The sequence below is a fragment of the Drosophila santomea genome, chromosome 2L, assembly GCF_016746245.2.
Source record: "Drosophila santomea strain STO CAGO 1482 chromosome 2L, Prin_Dsan_1.1, whole genome shotgun sequence".
Classification (NCBI taxonomy): Eukaryota; Metazoa; Arthropoda; class Insecta; order Diptera; family Drosophilidae; genus Drosophila; species Drosophila santomea.
This window is the reverse complement of record NC_053016.2, coordinates 22,014,335-22,034,290: the sequence shown is the minus strand read 5'-3', so window position 1 is coordinate 22,034,290 and position 19,956 is coordinate 22,014,335. Positions and strand designations below refer to the sequence as shown.

Below are 19,956 nucleotides of genomic sequence, written 5' to 3'. Positions count from 1 at the left end.
GTGTGTGGTTTTGTACTTAGACATTAATGTGGGTGTGTGAGTGGGGAGTTGTGGGTGTAGAATGAATATGTTACTTCCCCATGCTTAAGAAAAAAGCCTGTCCTCAGGCGTTAAGATTAGGGTACAATACAGGGGTATTGGGGGTACAATATTGTTTGTTTCAGAACTTATAATCTGTTCGTTTTTTAGAGTTTGATTTTTGAATTTTACAATTAATTTTTAAGGTATAGTCTTATATTTATAGATAGCGTACAATAATGCAATTATAACAATTAAAATTAATGTTGTAAGTGTAATTACTTAAAATATATTACTCGTCTGATTGTGTTGTTCGATTATTTCTTTTGTTTGAATATATTCGCGTGGTTCGAGTTTTGTTACATTATTATTTACATAGATAGTTCGAGTATAGTCTAACATTGTGTTGGTAATTAATATTTCTTCTAGTTGAACAGAACAATTAAATGCTTTTATCATGTTATTGCCTTCTATTATAGTTTCTCCATTGATACAATTTTGGCTTAGAATAGTCTTGGGAAGGTTCCAAGTTGTAATTATATTAGGCTCTACATATTTTATTTCGAAATCAGAATGTGTTTTACTGTATCTAAATTGTGTTGGGACCTGGTTTAGCATACCAGCTATACATTTATTTATAACCAAGCTTTGAGAACTTGCCGTATAAGTTTGATTATTGTGTGAAATATATTTGTCATGTATTGTTTCGGTTAGTATGTTACTTGTAGAGTAAGTAACTCGTAGAGTAAAAGGGTATACTAGATTCGTTGAAAAGTATGTAACAGGGAGAAGGAAGCGTTTCCGACCATATAGAGTATATATATTCTTGATCAGGATCAATAGCCGAGTCGATCTGGCCATGTCCGTCTGTCCGTCCGTCTGTCTGTCCGTATGAACGCTGAGATCTCAGGAACTACAAAAGCTAGAAAGTTGAGAATAAGCATACAGACTCCAGGGACATAGACGCAAGTTTGTCGATTCATGTTGCCACGCCCACTCTAACGCCCACAAACCGACCAAAATGTTTTGATATTTTTTCATTTTTGAATTAGTCGTGTTGATTTTTATCGATTTGCCAAAAAATATTTTTCGACGCCCCCTCTAACGCCCACAAACCGCCAAAAACTGTCAGTATGGAAATTTCTCCTTTGCACTTTCACCAGCTGAGTAACGGGTATAAGATAGTCGGGGAACTCGACTATAGCGTTCAATCTTGTTTCATCTGGGTATGGGATTATTTCAAAAACTGGTGTTTTGATTATGTCTCTTGGAATGTGGGATATTATCAGAATTTCGTTAGTATCAGATTTAAGTGAGGCTGAAGTTTTGATATTAAGAAGTTTTTCAGAACTGACGTGAATTAACGAATCGTGTTTTAAAAGTGTTGGGTTAAAGATGCCTAAGCGTGTCAAATGCAAACCAAGCTCTATGGCTTCAATATATTCAGTGAATTGTTGTATGTTGAAAATTATTAAGGCTATCATTTGTTCTCCTTCAAAATTATGATTTAAATGATTAGTCAGTTCGATTCCTTGATTCATGACTTCTATTACGTGGTTGAGTTCGCTTATTTGTACATTATTTTTAGAGATGTCGGCTATTTGTTGTTGTAATTCTTCTTTATCTTCTTGATCTAATTCATTTCTCTGTTTAGTTTTTCTACTTTATACTGAATTTGTGGTAAGTTATTAAAAGGTTGATTTTGTTTAATAAGTTCTTCATAAGTATTTTCTGTTTTAGTTAAGTTAATAGATAAGTAATGATATTCGTGGTTTATTGGTAAATCTATTGATCCGGTTTGAAAGATTAGGTAACCGTTTTTGGCCTGGATGGGGGCTACTTCTAGATATTGTGTGTTAATTGTCGATGGGAGGCATAACATGATTATCATGCTCAGGAGTAGGCTTGGAATTATCGTTATTATATTTACTCTTATTAATTTTCTTTTTATTTTTAAACTTGGATTTATAGTGTATTATCTTTCTACCTCTATTTGTTTCTTCGAAATGTTTATCATCTATTTGTCTTAAATTTTCTTTCTTTTTGAATGGGTTAGTTGTTTTTGATCTAACTAGATGGGATTCTGTAAAGTTGGTGTCTATACTGAAGTCATGTCTATTCTCGTTGAGTTTGTCAACTTTGTGTACATTATTTTGTTGAGTGTCATAAGAAGGGGTTCCTGCAAAAATGAAGATGTCAGCTGGAGTTCGACCGGTTGTATTATGCTTTGTTTTGTGATTGTATATGTAAAGAATTTTTTCGAATTTCGTGAATTGGTTTTCGGGTTCATTTTCGCTTGTTATTATTCTTAATTTTTCATTAACAGCTCAATGTCAGAAATTCCATTTTTACTTGTTGTTATATTGAGAGTCACTCCTTCTGATTCTATCCAGAGTTTAAGTGCAGCGCACATAAAAGCGGAGTCTTTGTCGGCTTTTATTTCTGTGGGTTTACCCATATCGTTTAATATGCGTAAAATAGCTCTTTTAGCTTCAAGCCAATCTCTACTGTTTACTTCTATCAGGGAGGCGTATTTAGAATAAATGTCAATACATGATTAGAATTGTTTATTAAGTAAAAATCCATGACAAACTTGTCTCTGGGATTGAAAGTTTCTGGAGTTATTTCAAGAGTTAATTTTGTGTTTCTATGTTCCGTTTTGGCGATGTTACAGATTTCACATTCGTTTATGATATTTTGGATAAGTTTTTGATAATCAGGATAATAATAGAGTTCTTTGAACTGAAGCGTGAGTTTCTCTATACAAAGTTCTTTGTGTGTTTTGAGAATGATTTCTTTGAATTGGGCGTAAGTTTGAATGTCTATTAGTTTATGACTGGTTTTCATAGTTTTAGTGAAACTGTCGGGACTTATGATTTGAATATACGCATTTTGAAAGATTTGAAAGTCGATTTCGTTAGGGAAGTAAATAACACTTTTTTTAGTGCAGAAGTATTCTTTAATTAGATCTTTGGCAAGGGTATTAGTCATTTCTTTATAACTGATTTTTATTCTGAATTTTTGGAAATATTTTATTATCTGGACGCCGTCAAAATCGTCTTTTATGAATTTGAATTGTCTGTTATATTAAATAAGAGGTCTTTCTGTTATTGAGATGTGACTTTGGTTGTCTTCTGGTGCACTATGCACAGTAGCTGCTGTGGGAAAGGAGACCCAGTTTCCTTTCCCACATCTTCTCCTAAGAAGTTTTCCTGTATTTGGACTCTAGATAGAGCGTCAGCAACGTGGTTTTCTTTACCGGGTAGATATTGAATCTTATAATCGTATTCGTTAAGTTTTATCTTCCCTCTCTGTAATTTCATATTGGGGTCTTTTATGTTACTTAACCATACAAGTGGCCTATGGTCGCTTAATATGTCGAACTTTCTACCGAATAAGTAGGACCTGAAATATTTTGTTGCCCATACTATGGCTAATAGATCTTTTTCTATTGCCGAATAGTTAAGTTCGTGTTCATTTAAAGTTCGGCTTGCATGGGCTTATGTTCTTGGGATAATACAGCACCTATGGCTATATTACTCACATCTGTTGTCAGTGAAAATTTCTTTTCGATGTTAGGATATATCAGGATTGGATCGGAAGTGATGAGTACTTTTAGTTTTTCGAAGGCGGACAAATAGTCATTACTGCTCCTTTTTATACCCGTTACTCGTAGAGTAAAAGGGTATACTAGATTCGTTGAAAAGTATGTAACAGGCAGAAGGAAGCGTTTCCGACCACATAAAGTATATATATTCTTGATCAGGATCAATAGCCGAGTCGATTTGGCCATGTCCGTCTGTCCGTCCGTCTGTCCGTCTGTCTGTCCGTATGAACGTCGAGATCTCAGGAACTACAAAAGCTAGAAAGTTGAGATTAAGCATACAGACTCCAGGGACATAGACGCAGCGCAAGTTTGTCGAATCATGCTGCCACGCCCACTCTAACGCCCACAAACCGCCCAAAACTGCCACGCCCACACTTTTGAAAAATGTTTTGATATTTTTTCATTTTTGTATTGGTGTTGTAAATTTCTATCGATTTGTCAAAAAAAATTTTGCCACGCCCACTCTAACGCCCACAAACCGCCCAAAGCTGCCACGCCCACACTTTTGAAAAATGTTTTGATATTTTTTCATTTTTGTATTAGTCTTGTAAATTTCTATCGATTTGCCAAAACACTTTTTGCTGTCAGTGTCAGTGTTGAAGACTCTCCTTCGCACTTTCCCTAGCCGAGTAACGGGTATCAGATAGTCGGGGAACTCGACTATAGCGTTCTCTCTTGTTTTAGTTTGGTTTTAGGAATAGGGAAATTAACAATTGCATTTATTTTGTTAGGGTTTGGTTCTGTTTCTTTCTTCAGAAATTCACATTTATCGAGTTGCAATTTTAGATTAGCTGATCGTAGCTTATTAAATACCCTTTTTAATGACATTATATGTTCCTCCAATGAAGTGTGTTTAGCTATTGAGCTTTTTCAATAGCTTTTGCTAATAATAATAAATCGAAGAAAGTTTGTTTATTTTCCGATACTGTTTATTTTGCGAATTGTTTATGGCAGCTAGGGCCGACAAAGAGCTATATCGAATGCACAAGTTGAGTCTTTGCCGAAAAACGAAGAAGTGACAATTGGCGGGACAGACAGCCGAAATGCAGCGACCAAGCTTAATGTAGGTAGATAACAAAGAGAACAAGGAATGAGCGCCGTACAGATAAATGCGTGCGAGAACAGCGGTTTGCACTATGGGCATCGCAACTGCTACCACTGACTACTTCGGCTTACAATATTACGAGTATACGATTAGTCTACTGCACAGTTTTGGCGGCTGCATGACCCAACATCCTCCCCCTGTTGGAAGCTTGGCTTCCACTTGGAGCGCTGCTGGAGCAACGTCAAGTACTCTTCCTTCCATCGCGACCAAAATATTTGCTGAAGAAAGGAGATGCGCTGCCAAGAGTCAAGCCGATTATAGTTTAGGCCCGTTGTATCTGGCTCGTCAAACGACGAAGGCGGAACACCATTGAGAAAATGCGCCGGAGTGAGGACGTCCAGATCGGCAGGGTTCTCTGAAATGGGAACTAAAGGTCTGGAGTTAATAACTGCCGAGATGTGGCACACCAGCGTCCTCAGCTCGTCGAAGGTCAGAACCGCCGTACCCACAGCGCGGTAGAAATGATGTTTGGCCGTTTTCACCGCTGCTTCCCAAAGTCCACCGAAATGGGGCGGCCGTGGAGGGATGAACCGCCAGTCAATCGTCTCCGAAAGGCAAAAATTCTGAACGGAGCCTTGATGCTCGCTGCTGAGAAAAAACCTTCGAAGCTCCACAAGTTCATTTTTGGCGCTGACAAAGTTGGCGGCTTCCGCCGGGTGCATATGAACATCTTGAGTCCGCACAGAAAAGCAACTGTCGAGAGATCCTTGATCAGCTCCAGGTGCACTGCCTTGGTTCCAAAGCATATCAATACGCAGACGTAGCATTTAACCGCGGGCTTGTTGTGAGTATCCGACTTGTGAAAGAAGGGTCCACAGAAGTCTATACCAGCAACCTCAAAAGCGTGAGATCCTTCCAAGCGCTCCTTGGGAAGGTCCGCCATTATGTGCTCTATCAGCCGTCTTCCTCCCCCCAATAGGCCAATATTGGGATCGAATTGCACCCAGAAGAGCTCGAGGTCGAGGTAATGCGAAATAATTGCCAGAGTCACCGGATGGGACCTTGGAAGGATTTTCGGGTGGCGGCCATCAAAGTCCAATGATGAATTCCGGAGGCGACCGCCTACTCTAAGAAGTCCAAATTGATCCAGGAACGGTGAAAGCGAGGATATGGGACTAGACGAGGAAACTCTTCCGAGCGTTTTTAGGGACTGCATGTCCTCCCATAACTGCGCGCGCTGCACCGCAGCATCATCTGAGTACCCTCTTGAATGTGTGCGACGGTGAGCCCAGGATGACGAATTCCATTACAAAATTTGTAAATGTATGCAAACACTCGTTGCAGTGAGGGTACACATCGGTACATTTTACATATGTCTCCTGTAACGGAAACTGGGTGTGAGCGAAATCAAATTAGGATGTGAAATAGCTTGGGCTGGATGACCGGGCCAGCCATTAACACATCGTTAAGCGAGTAACCAGTGGAAGTGGCAGCTGATCCGTCAAAGACAACGCGAAGCTTGGTGGTAGTGCTATCCTCCTTCATGACGCAGTGATGTGGTAAAAAATATCGGCACGAGCTGACCTCGGAGGCAGGCACAGGCGACATATGTCCCAGATCACGATATTCCTTCATGAACGCCGCATATTTAACCCTCAAGCCAGAGTGCTTTGTAAGCTTCCTTTCCAGCGACAAGAATCTCCGCAAAGCCTGAGGATAGGAATCTCCTAAAGAGTCCAAATGGAGTTTTAGCGGTAACCTTACCGAGTAATCGCCAGCTGGCAATCGGGTGTAATTTTTAACAAAGTGGGCCTCGCAATCTAGCTCCTCCTTAGTGGCTTTGACTATTGGGCCGGCACAATTTTCTACCTCCCAAAAGCGCTGCAGAAGTGAATCAAGTTCAACATCAATGTTGTTTTCCTTGCTGGCTGAAGAAGGAACGCGTAAAGCTATTAAGGCGCTACCGCAAGGGCGCGCGCAGTCTCCAGACACAACCCAGCCCAGACGAGTTTTTTGGAGCAGTGGCATTCCTGGCAACAACTTTATCTGACCTACGCACAGCAGCTCATAAAACAGGCTAGCTCCTATTAACAGGTCAACAGGCTGAGCTTTATGAAATTCCGGGTCGGCGAGCTGCAGGTTTTCTGGAATCTTCCAGTCCCCAATGTCCACATTAAAACTTGGCTGGCGATCCGTGATATTGTGAGCGATAACTGCTGTTATGCTCGTTGAGGAGGGTTTCAGGACGGTTTTCTCCTTTTCTGGGGTTTCCTCTGGGTTAGATGACTTGGGGCACTCATTGGTAGCCTTGGACTCATCTATTTGGATGTGGTGGTAAATTTTGTTTCATAATGTTAATAGACGAACCAGTGTCTACTAAGATCTTGGCTGACTATCGGATGTTTTTGAGGCTGGGTCTTCGTAGAGACCTTCTTGTTGGGCGGTTTATCTTAATTTTTGCATAGTTGAAATGTCATGCCTCGCTAGGATCATGAACAGCCTATCGGGGAGTGATCGTTGAATTGTATTTTTTATAGTGGTTGCCATTGCTTGTGTATAAACTATAATATTGGTTCTGTCATTTTCTAATGCTAACTTATTTATGATTACATTTGATTTATCTTCTAACTGTTAAAAAAATAGACGTAAGTTACCTTTGAAAGGTGTGCGGTACAATCTTCCTAGTAGTTCCTCCAGGGGTGTCTGGGTCTTAAATTCTGTAATTAAGGCGTCCCTTAGAGTTTACCAATCATTATGCATTCCGAATAGGGAAACTTTTTCTGCATCTCCAGTGATTTGAAGTTCGATGGCTCTAAATATGATCGCCTTCTGTCGAGCGTCGTTTGCATGGTATAGGTTCAACCGGTATTCCATTCGTCTGATGAACGAGCTGAGTTTTGATGGATCTCCAGTGAATGGTGGTACTTAGCGTATTTGCCGAAGTAATTGAGAAAGATTTTCTGCTGGTAGCGCCATTTTAGTTAGTTTTCTGTTTTTGTTCTTGTTGCTTTACACAATAGTAGCGGTCGCACTTTTGATCTTCGTGGGCTACTGTATTTATTCACAGTTAATTGTATTTATTTTATGTTCACTTTTAGCTTCGATTCGCGTGGTTCAATCTTAAAGGATACGCTTGGTCGTACAAGGATCTTTTGTCACTAGATTAATATTTCGTAAACTACTCGCACAATATTTTCTTTTTATCCTACCGACTGCGCCATTTACGAATTCAGACCGAGAGTTTAATAAAAAAACAAGGGAGAACGCTATAGTCGAGTTTCCCGACTATCTGATACCCGTTACTTAGCTAGTGGAAGGGAGAAGGAGAGTCTTAAACACTGACAGTTTTTGGCGGTTTGTAGGCGTTAGAGTGTGCGTGGCAGAAAGTTTTTGGCAAATCGATAGAAATTTAATACAAAAATGAAAAAATATCAAAACATTTTTCAAAAGTGTGGGCATAGCAGCTTTAGGCGCTTTGTGGGCGTTAGAGTGGGCGTGGCAAAAAGTTTTTTGGCAAATCGATAAAAATTTACAAGACCAATAAAAAATGAAAACATATCAAAACATTTGTCATAAGTGTGGGCGTGGCAGTTTTGGGCGGTTTGTGGACGTTAGAGTGGGCGTGGCAACATGAATCGACAAACTTGCGCTGCGTCTATGTCTCTGGAGTCTGTGTGCTTAATCTCAACTTTCTAGCTTTAGTTGTTCCTGAGATCTCAGCGTTCAACGAACGGACAGACGGACGGACAGACAGACGGTACAATCACTTCTACATTATGTTGACGCCTTGGCACTCAAGGTGTTTGACGGCTTTGAACTTGAGGATTCGGAGTATCAATCACTAGCTCCCATTGATATCCTTTTGGGAAGCGACTACGTTTGAAACTACGAAACTGATACAACTGCTGGAACGCGCAGGCATGGAGCTTAGCAATTGGGTTACAAATCCATCATCCAATTACCAAAAGTAAATAGAATGGCCAAGACAAGAGAAATGTTTCGTTAGCAAAGATTCTTGGCATTCATAGGTATCCAGAAGATAGCTCTTTATCCTACTCAGTTTGCCTTACATCAAATGCGAATAGTACAAAACGGCAGCCCTTGGCATACTGTCGCCGGCGGTAAATTTTAAGATTCTTTTTCAAGAATTATGGCAGCTCGATCTTGGCTGTACACAATAAAAAGGAACACATTTAATTACTCGGCTTTTCGGAAGCATTCATCAAAGTCTATTCTGCAGTCGTTTACAGTCGAAAGGTATAGAAAGATGGCTCTATATCGGTTTCAACCTTCGCAGGAAAAACACGACTTGCGTAATTAAAGCCACAATCACTACCGCGCCTCAAGCTATCCGGCGCTTTGTTTCTAAGTTGACTCATCGTCGTTGAAATTCTCGGGGTTCTGTACTTCCCTCTGTTTCAGCGTATCTCATTCTGGCCAACACTAGTTCGAATCTTAAAGGAAAGAAGAGGACGCAACCCCCCTAAATCAAAGGGATACATATGCCTGTTTGTCTGCCTTGTCACATCAGCCATACATCCGGAATTGGCCACGGATCTCACCACAGACACATTCCTATGATGCCTTTGTCGTTTTATGGCACTTTTAGAAAAATTTTCTTAAATCTTCAGCGACAATGGCAAACATTTTGTGGGTGCAAAACGCGTCTTAGATGCAATGCATAACCTTTTACAGTCGCAGCACCATAAACACACCGTTGCACAGTCCTTGACTAACGACGGAATCAAATGGAGTTTCATACCAGCACATTGGTGCAATCTGCATCTTCGTCATGCCGTAGGAAAGACGACATTAACCTTTGAACGGATGCACATTTTTTTCAGATAGGCAAATTGGTTAATTCTCGACCGTTATGTTATACCCTAGACACTGACATAACATACCCGTCTTCAGCCTATTTTTTAATCGCTCAACCATAAGCTAGCGTTCCAGAAGGAGATCTAAGTCATTTGCCAATTAATTGCTTATACTATTGGCAGCATTTACAATCAATGTACCAAGGATTTTGGAAAAGATAGTAACAAGAATATTCAACAACTATACAACAACGTCACAAGTGGAATAATAAGAAAGCCAATGTATCTGCAGACAACCTGCTACTTGTCAAAAATTCTAATCAGCCACCAGCCGCTTGGCTCTTAGCACGCGTATTTAAAACTTATCCTACGCCAGATGGATTTAAATTTTTGTAAATTTACGTAAGTCATCGCATCTTGTATGTATTCCTGCATGTTCCGTGGACTGCCGATGTAGCTTGAATGTAAAATGAAAGCATTACCGATGTCATTGAGATTTACATTTCCATCGATGTTTCCAGCAACAGCATCTCGTAAGTGAATATATTCTTCCGATCGTAGTTATAATTGTCTTGATGTTGTCTTACCATTATTCGGTGTGCGTAGTAGTTCATTGAGCTAACTTTTTTATTACTGCAATCACCTAAAAAATAAAAAATAAAATGCAATACGAAATTAAAATCTATACATACAGTAAGAAACTAAATAGATAATTGTCAAATTTACCGGTATTTGGATCATACTGTTTGATATTAAGGTGATATTCATCTTGTCCTTGCCAAAATATCAATGGATACTGTAGTGCGTCATATGAACGGTGTAGATCCGAAATCGTACTGACAGTGTTGTCTCGCCGTGTAATTTTTATAGATCTTTTGTCAACTGGATCACCAACCATGATAACAGCAACCTCATCAACAGTTGGAGCGTTGAATCTACCAGCATGTTCACCTAATTTTACTTTGTCGGCTTTTATGACGATTTTATAATTGTCATTTTGCAGTCGTGGCGAAACTCTTTTGATCAATTGAATTAGTTGATTGTGATCTTCTAAAAAATTTTCCAATAATATCACAATTGCTCTTCCGTCTGCTTGTTCAATAAAATTATACAGGCACCGAGTCGTCACGCGCTCTTCATGATCGCCCATAAAATACATTTGAAGAAATTTCGGATTGTTATCAGGCATTGGCATCAAGGATCCGATTTTATGGTACACCTGGCCTTGAATTTTGAATGTAGTTTCAAAATTACGTCCATCGGATGCACGATCGCAAATTTTAGTTGCCCCAAATGACGTCATTTGGAAGCAAGAATTAAATTTGCGTATCTTACGCAAAAATAATTTGGAATCATCTGAATTGCCAGTAAGAAGGGATAATAAAGGCTCCGGCGGAGCGGGTAGAGGTGACAGTACAACTTTTCCTGATGCGCAGCACATGCCGGCTGCTTCATTTCGAAATTTCAATGACTGACAATATTGACATACTTTATCATCCATTCCACCGATAGCAATTTTTGAATGCGCTCAGTAGTTAATATCTGGTGCATATTCAAAGGCAAGCCGAACGAATGATGCACGTGTTAATGAGCGGCTGATTCGTTGCCTTTGTCGACCTAGTACTCGTACTGTAGCTATGTTTCGTTCTCGTGCCGCTCTTGTTCTCGTAATATTCTGTTGCAGACGTTCGTCACGCCGTTCTTGAGATTCTTGTGCACGACTTTCTGCAGTCCTGATTCTTTGAGCTGCATTTCTTGTTTCGATTTGTTCTGGTATTTGCTGAGCTCTTTCAACACGTTTGCGTCGTGACCCTTTGCTGCTCGCGTTGTTGAGGTTAGATCTTTTCGGTGGCATTTTTGACTGAAAATAATAATTTAATCGTTTAAATATTAGAAATAGTAACTGAAAAACAGGTTATCATAGAACATTGAAATAATAAGTGCAAAATAATTTTCAATGGAGGTTAAATAAAAATAATATAAAATTTTTGTACAATTATTGAAAAAGTTTGGGGAGCTTTGTGCCATTTTCTCATTGATATATTAATTAACTTTGATAAAACTATGTGATATTACTTACGTGTATAAACTGAAATTATTGTTCCTGTACTCCTACTGTGGCTATGTCTCGTTCTCCTGCTGCTCATATTCTCATGATATTCTCTTGAAGACGTTCGTTACACTGTTCTTGATATTCTTGTGCCTGAATTTAATTAATTTTATAGCGTCAACAATACGTGATAAATATGCTGTTAAAATGTAGCTTATATGACACGTTCGTTGATTTCAATAGCAGCGCCATCTATTGATTACTTACTCAACCCAGTCGAAATGTATCGACATCTGTTAGAAATTCTAACTTAGAATCATTTGGAGTTAACAGATAATTGTTACTATAATTTGAGATTTAAACTATCCTATCTCTCAAGTTGGATCGAACTGCACATGGTGTGCGAATTTTATTTTAATCGGTTGAGTGGTTTAAGAGTCCATTGAGGACAAACATTGTGACACGAGATTTATATATATTAGAAAATTATATATTATATATTATATATTATATATTATATATTATATATTATATATTATATATTATATATTATATATTTATATTATTATATATTATATATTATATATTATATATTATATATTATATATTATATATTATATATTATATATATATATATATATTATATTATATATTATATATTATATATTATATATTATATATTATATATTATATATTATATATTATATATTATATATTATATATTATATATTATATATTATATATTATATATTATATATTATATATTATATATTATATATTATATATTATATATTATATATTATATATATATTATATATTATATATTATATATTATATATTATATATTATATATTATATATTATATATTATATATTATTTTTATATTATATATTATATATTATATATTATATATTATATATTATATATTATATATTATATATTATTTTTTTTTTTTTTTTTTTTTTATATTATATATTATATATTATATATTATATTATATATTATATATTATATATTATTTTATATTTATATATTATATTTTTTATTATATATTATATATTATATATTTATATATTATATATTATATATTATATATTATATATTATTTTTTTTATATTATATATTATATATTATATATTATATATTATATATTATATATTATATATTATATATTATATATTATATATTATATATTATATATTATATATTATATATTATATATTATATATTATATATTATATATTATATATTATATATTATATATTATATATTATATATTATATTATATATTATATATTATATATTATATATTATATATTATATATTATATATTATATATTATATATTATATATTATATATTATATATTATATATTATATATTATATATTATATATTATATATTATATATTATATATTATATATTATATATTATATATTATATATTATATATTATATATTATATATTATATATTATATATTATATATTATATATTATATATTATATATTATATATTATATATTATATATTATATATTATATATTATATATTATATATTATATATTATATATTATATATTATATATTATATATTATATATTATATATTATATATTATATATTATATATTATATATTATATATTATATATTATATATTATATATTATATATTATATATTATATATATATATATTATATATTATATATTATATATTATATATTATATATTATATATTATATATTATATATTATATATTATATATTATATATTATATATTATATATTATATATTATTATATATTATATATTATATATTATATATTATTATATTATATATTATATATTATATATTATATATTATATATTATATATTATATATTATATATTATATATTATATATTATATATTTATATATTATATATTATATATTATATATTATATATTATATATTATATATTATATATTATATATTATATATTATATATTATATATTATATATTATATATTATATATTATATATTATATATTATATATTATATATTATATATTATATATTATATATTATATATTATATATATTATATATTATATATTATATATTATATATTATATATTATATATTATATATTATATATTATATTATATTATATATTATATATTATATATTATATATTATATATTATATATTATATATTATATATTATATATTATATATTATATATTATATATTATATATTATATATTATATATTATATATTATATATTATATATTATATATTATATATTATATATTATATATTATATATTATATATTATATATTATATATTATATATTATATATTATATATTATATATTATATATTATATATTATATATTATATATTATATATTATATATTTTTTTTTTTTTTATATATTATATATTATATATTATATATTATATATTATATATTATATATTATATATATTATATATTGTATTATATATTTTCTATTGCATTAACGAATCGGCTGCATGGATGTATGTGTAAATAATATGTAAAGTGTGTTTGGACGAGTAGACGATTTCCCAATTCCAAACTTCCCAAAGGGCCGGGTTTCGTAGCCGCCAGCAGTTCTTATATCTATGTTTTATCTTTTCTTATCTAAGATCGCCTCTCTCGCGCATTCTCTATCTTGTACTCTCGCGCTTGCACCTTTGGCTTAGCCATCTGCTGTTCGCTCTGCATTAAGTCGCTCATATCAATCAATTTCGTAACTTATCCATATGGGCATCGATTCAGAATCTCGTTCGAACAAACAAATAAAACATAATAATTTAAAATCGCTACACACTAACTCTTCTTTTATTTCTTGGAATATAGCTAATTGAAAAGATTATTAGCTCAGCCTTGGTGATTTTTACATAGCCAATACACAGTTTTTATACCCGTTACTCGTAGAGTAAAAGGGTATACTAGATTCGTTGAAAAGTATGTAACAGGCAGAAGGAATCGTTTCCGACCATATAAAGTATATATATTCTTGATCAGGATCAATAGCCGAGTCGATTTGGCCATGTCCGTCTGTCCGTCTGTCCGTCCGTCTGTCTGTCCGTATGAACGTCGAGATCTCAGGAACTACAAAAGCTAGAAAGTTGAGATTAAGCGTGCAGACTCCAGAGACATAGACGCAGTGCAAGTTTGTCAATTCATGTTGCCACGCCCACTCTAACGCCCACAAACCGCCCAAAACTGCCACGCCCACACTTTTGAAAAATGTTTTGATATTTTTTCATTTTTGTATTAGTCTTCTTATTTTCTATCGATGTACTAAAACACTTTTTGCCACGCCCACTCTAACGCCCACAAACCGCCCAAAGCTGCTACGCCCAAACTTTTGAAAAATGTTTTGATATTTTTTCATTTTTGTGTTGGTCTTGTAAATTTCTATCGATTTGCTAAAAAACTTTCTGCCAGGCCCACTATTTCGCCTACAAACCGCCAAAAACTGTGTTTAAGACTCTCCTTCTCCCTTCCACTAGCTGAGTAACGCGTATCAGATAGTCGGGGAACTCGACTATAGCGTTCTCTCTTGTTTTTTTTAAACTTATTGCGTTATTTATTGGATCTTCCCTTATTATGAGACTAACAATAATTATTCAAATCTTATTATATAAATTAGTTTAAGTGCAATATTAAATAGTTGTATTAGTTAGAGACGGCCCTAGGATTTCTTTGCTGGGCTGGAGAATCTTTGCGCTTTAGTCTGCTGTAACTACATACACGCGTGAGCGACTTCGCGAGAGGATTTTCGTGTGCGGCGAGCTTTGCTTGATGTTTACTCTTTCTCATCTGGATTTCCTCGTTGACGAGGTTTATGTTGAGGTCTCTATGGATGCTTTCGCTGCGTAGGTACCATGGTGCCCCAGTGATAGTTCCCAGAATCGCTGACTGAGTTCGCTGTATAATTTCAATGTTGGTTTTGGACGCGTTTCCCCATAATTCACAGCCGTATGTCCAAATGGGTTTCAGCACGGTATTGTAGAGAAGTACTTTGTATTCCAGACTAAGCGGAGAGTTGCAATTAATAAGCCAGTGGAGATTGCCTGCTTGAAGCTTCATATGAGTCCTTTTAGATTCTATATGTCGCCGCCAGGTGAGGCGTCTATCTAGGTGAACCCCGGGATATGTTACTACGTCTGATTGTGGGATGAGTGTATTGTTTAGGGTACATGGTGGGCAGGTTTGTCTATTCAGTGTGAATGTTACATGTCTGCTTTTGGTCTCGTTTATCTTAATGCGCCAGTCCGCAAACCATCTTTCCACTGTTTTAAGATGACAGTCAAGTTTTTCTGTTGCCTTTGAAGGCCATTTGGATCGGCTGAGTATTGCGGTATCGTCAGCAAACGTAGAGGTTGTGAGCTGATAGTTTGCTATTTTTAGCTGTTCCTTAGCCTTTGGGGATCTGTGATTCTGTCATTCTCTTCTTAGTCTTCGTTTTTCAAGTACTAGCTGTTCGATTTCGCGAGTTGTCTTGGTATGATTTGTCATTTCGTGTGTGTCTGGAGGGGTAGAGGCCTTGGCTGCAGCAACAAGATTTGCCTCCATCGATTCGGTCAGGCGGTCAATATCGTGTATCGGTCGTGTACCTTGCCCAGTTGGTCCTGTTGCCTATCAGCCTGTAGGTGTGCTCAGTTATATGTGGTCGATGACTGAGAGCAAGTAAAACTGGTGAGTGATCTGATGATAGATCTGCAAGTGACTCAGCCGTAATATTATTTCTAGGGATCTTTTTTATTATTGCGAAGTCAATGAGATCCGGGAGCTTATTTGGATCTGCTGGCCAGTATGTAGGCCTACCCGGAGTGACATAATCGAGCTTATTTCGTGGCTTAATGAGCGGGTTGTAAAGTTGTTTGCCTTTGGGTTTAAAAGGCGTGAACCCCATTGCGTGTTCTTGGCATTGTAGTCACCAGCCGCTATAAATCGCTCACCGAGTGAGTTGAAAAATTCCAAGAATTGGTCCTCAGAAACCGCAAAACGAGGTGGGCAGTAGACTGCGGCCAGAGTGACGGGGCCGATGCTAGATTGCATGCTTATGGAAGTGGATTGCAGGTAGTCCGTTTCAGTTCTATTATGAAGGTGGTGTTTGATGCGGCTTTTTCGTCCGGATGGTTTGTGGCGTAGAATAGGTATCCTGGAACATGGAAGTTGTGCTTGTCTGTTAGATGTGTCTCGGAGAGGAGCATGACGTCAATATTTTTTTCGGATAGGAACTGGGCAAGTTCGCGTTCCACATAGATATTTGAAGTGGAGACATTATGTTGATTTTGATGACACGAGAAGCTGTATCAGCATATTTTGGTTTCGCATAAGCTTTTGCATTGTGGTTTGCATGAATGTAATAAATTCTTTTAGGGTTTGCTGGAGTGAGATCATCATCGTTTCAATGCCAGTTGATATATGCTGCGTTTGATCGTTCGAAGTAGTTATTTCCTGTTCTTCCCTCGTAGTAGTTGACTTTTGTGTTATTGGATTCACGCTTTAAATTCCCGATCTTAAGGCAGTAGCGAAGGAAACGATAGGATTGGTACGATGTGTAGGAAGGTGTGCCAATACATAGTGAAAATCATGAAAAGCAATTTAAAGCTTAACCTTTGTGAGGAGTCTTAAAACTGCGGGGATCGGCCTTATGACAGCGAAGGGGGCTAGAGTGCGAGAGGAGTCAATGGCGGCCAGGTCGAACGGAAAAGAATGGACTTTGAAAAATGGTAGAGCGGAGAGACCGTGAATTAACGGTACCGCGCTGGACCTTGGACTTGAACCGGTTAAGGGCACAGAGGTCATACGGCAACGGTGTGGGCTTTGGACGAGTACAAAAATGACGCACCGTAAACTAACGGGACAAGCAAGCCGTGCGCAAAAGGGGAAATAGCGGGATCTCCGCGTCCTATAAAAGGGCGGCGCAGGCGCAGCTCGAGCAAGTCAGTTAAACACGCGTAGGTCATACGTGCACGCGTAGAGTATAAGCGCGAGTAGCGGAGTCAGGACGCAGGCGTGCGGCCGGACAGTCGGAACAGATTCAGAAGCCGTAAAGCAAGAGGAACGCCGTGAATAGCCTTTCCGAGAGTAATAGACCCGCACCAGTCGAGAAGTTACCGGTTAGTGAGAACGCGCAGAACGCAGAAGGATATCAGTCAGCGAGTGTCGAAACGGACACACAAGAACGGTCAATTCAAGTGGAGAACCGAGCAACGCAGAGATCCACGGAAACAAACGATCACAAAGACCTGGCGCGGTCAGAAGGGACAGTGGAGTCATTGGTCGGCAAAAGTAGTTGAGATTAAACCGGACGTGATTTTTAACGCTGCGCGAAATTTAACTATTTCTAAGGACGGCGCCGTTAGAAATAGTCGAAGAGTGTGCACAGTTTGCTGCACGATCACAGGTAGAAAAAGACGTGAATTACACACTTTCTTTTTCTTATTCCTTCGGTCAATTGTAAAAATGTAAACAACTGTTGCGGGAGGCCCGGCTAACTATGCAGCTGATAGTGCTGCCAACCAATCGCACAAACCGAGTGGCGTTGCCAGACCAACTGTGATGCCAGACCTTGTCCGTTTGGCGCAAATTGTAAAAATTTAAAAATTCAAAATAAATCTCGTGCAAAAAAACGCAAACTCATATAAAAAAAAAAAAAAAACCGCCGGAGTGATGCTCCCTGCTAGAAATATCGTACAACTTTTCTTCTTTTTGTTATAAATATGTTCCAAACAAAAGAAAACCGTTTATATCAATAACAACAAATAATACAAAAAATTAGTCAGAAAGACCAGCGTCAACTTGAGCAAGACCAACGTCGCCTCTCTTTGCTACGAAATAATGCGTAATTAGTCGTACGGTCAATAACCCCCGACCCAATCAAAAACCACGACGTACCAACAACAAGCGTGAGAACGCGGCCTTGCTCTCCATCAACCTTTAAGGGGACCGTTAAAATGCCCAAGCAAGAGCAAGCTAAAAATCTTTGCTTATCAACTGGCTCTGTTACACTGCTGTGACAAAAAAACAACAACTCCACCGGTACACGCCCGATCAACGATGACTGCAAGTTCTGCTGAGCCAGCACCAAAAACAAATTCACTGTGTGCTGCAGCCTCAGCTGCAATTCTTCAATGGGTAATAAATCAAATTAATTGTGTCATAACAAGACAAACAAGAGAGAACGCTATAGTCGAGTTCCCCGACTATCTGATACCCGTTACTCAGCTAGTGGAAGGGAGAAGGAGAGTCTTAAACACAATTTTTGGCGGTTTGTAGGCGTTATAGTGGGCGTGGCAGAAAGTTTTTTGGTAAATCGATAGAAAATTACAAGACCAATAATATCAACTTTCTAGCTTTTGTAGTTCCTGAGATCTCGACGTTCATACGGACGGACAGACGGACAGACGGACGGACAGACGGACGGACAGACGGACATGGCCAGATCGACTCGGCTATTGATCCTGATCAAAAATATATATACTTTATATGGTCGGAAACGCTTCCTTCTGCCTGTTACATACTTTTCAACGAATCTAGTATACCCTTTTACTCTACGAGTAACGGGTATAAAAACTAACATGCCCAATAATGATAACCGATTTGCCATTTTGGCCGATGATTTAGATTCTGACAAAGACATTAAGAAGACATCAGAGAAAAAGTTCCAGCGCCCTCGTAAACAAAATAATGGACCTTAAATGGGAAAGACAGTTTCCACATAATTCCCCTGACCAAGGGCAATATTCATGATACAAAAAATGCAAGTCAAAACGAAAGTAAACTTCAGAGCGCTAACCAAATACTTCAACGATACCAAGAAAAAATTTTATACGTACCAGCTAAAAAGCAGCAAGGGACTACAAATAGTTATTAAAGGTCTTGAGCCTGAAATAAATCCTGAGGAAATATCAATAGCCCTAATAAAACAAGGTTTTAAGCCGAAATCAGTTATCAACATGTTTAACAAAGATAAAAAGCCACAACATCTTTTCAAGGTCGAACTTGAACCAGACTCTTAGGCATTAAAGAAAAACAAGAGTTACCTCATTTATAAGCTGCAATATCTCTTACACCGTAGAATCTCTGTTGAAGAGCCGCATAAGCGACCCGTACAGTGTGCAAATTGCAAAGAATATGGTCATTCAAAAACTTAATGTACCCTACGCACTGTATGTGTAGTTTGTGGTGAGCATCACAGCTCAGTTAACTGCCCATAAAACAAAGCTGACCCTGGCATGAAAAAGTGTAGTAACTGCGGAGGTAACCACACTGCAAGCTACAGAGGTTGCCCTGTATATAAGGATCTGTAATGACCCGCTTACTAAAAGTAACACGCGTTATGATTTATAGTTATATATATTCAGTTAGTTTATTCAGATCTATGGTATTCGCACATCCAC

The 19,956-nt window shown here is 36.4% G+C and overlaps 1 protein-coding gene across 1 annotated transcript; it reads right to left on the bottom strand.

The window, feature by feature from the left end:
• Positions 1-9,639: 9,639 nt before the first annotated feature.
• Positions 9,640-11,796, bottom strand: LOC120458845. Its single transcript, XM_039646671.2, has 3 exons — positions 11,568-11,796; positions 10,214-11,348; positions 9,640-10,130 (listed from the first exon to the last, which is right to left on the bottom strand). The coding sequence occupies exons 2-3, from the start codon at positions 10,986-10,988 to the stop codon at positions 9,985-9,987; spliced, it is 921 nt and encodes a 306-aa protein (XP_039502605.1). The 5' UTR covers positions 10,989-11,348; positions 11,568-11,796; the 3' UTR covers positions 9,640-9,984.
• Positions 11,797-19,956: the final 8,160 nt, after the last annotated feature.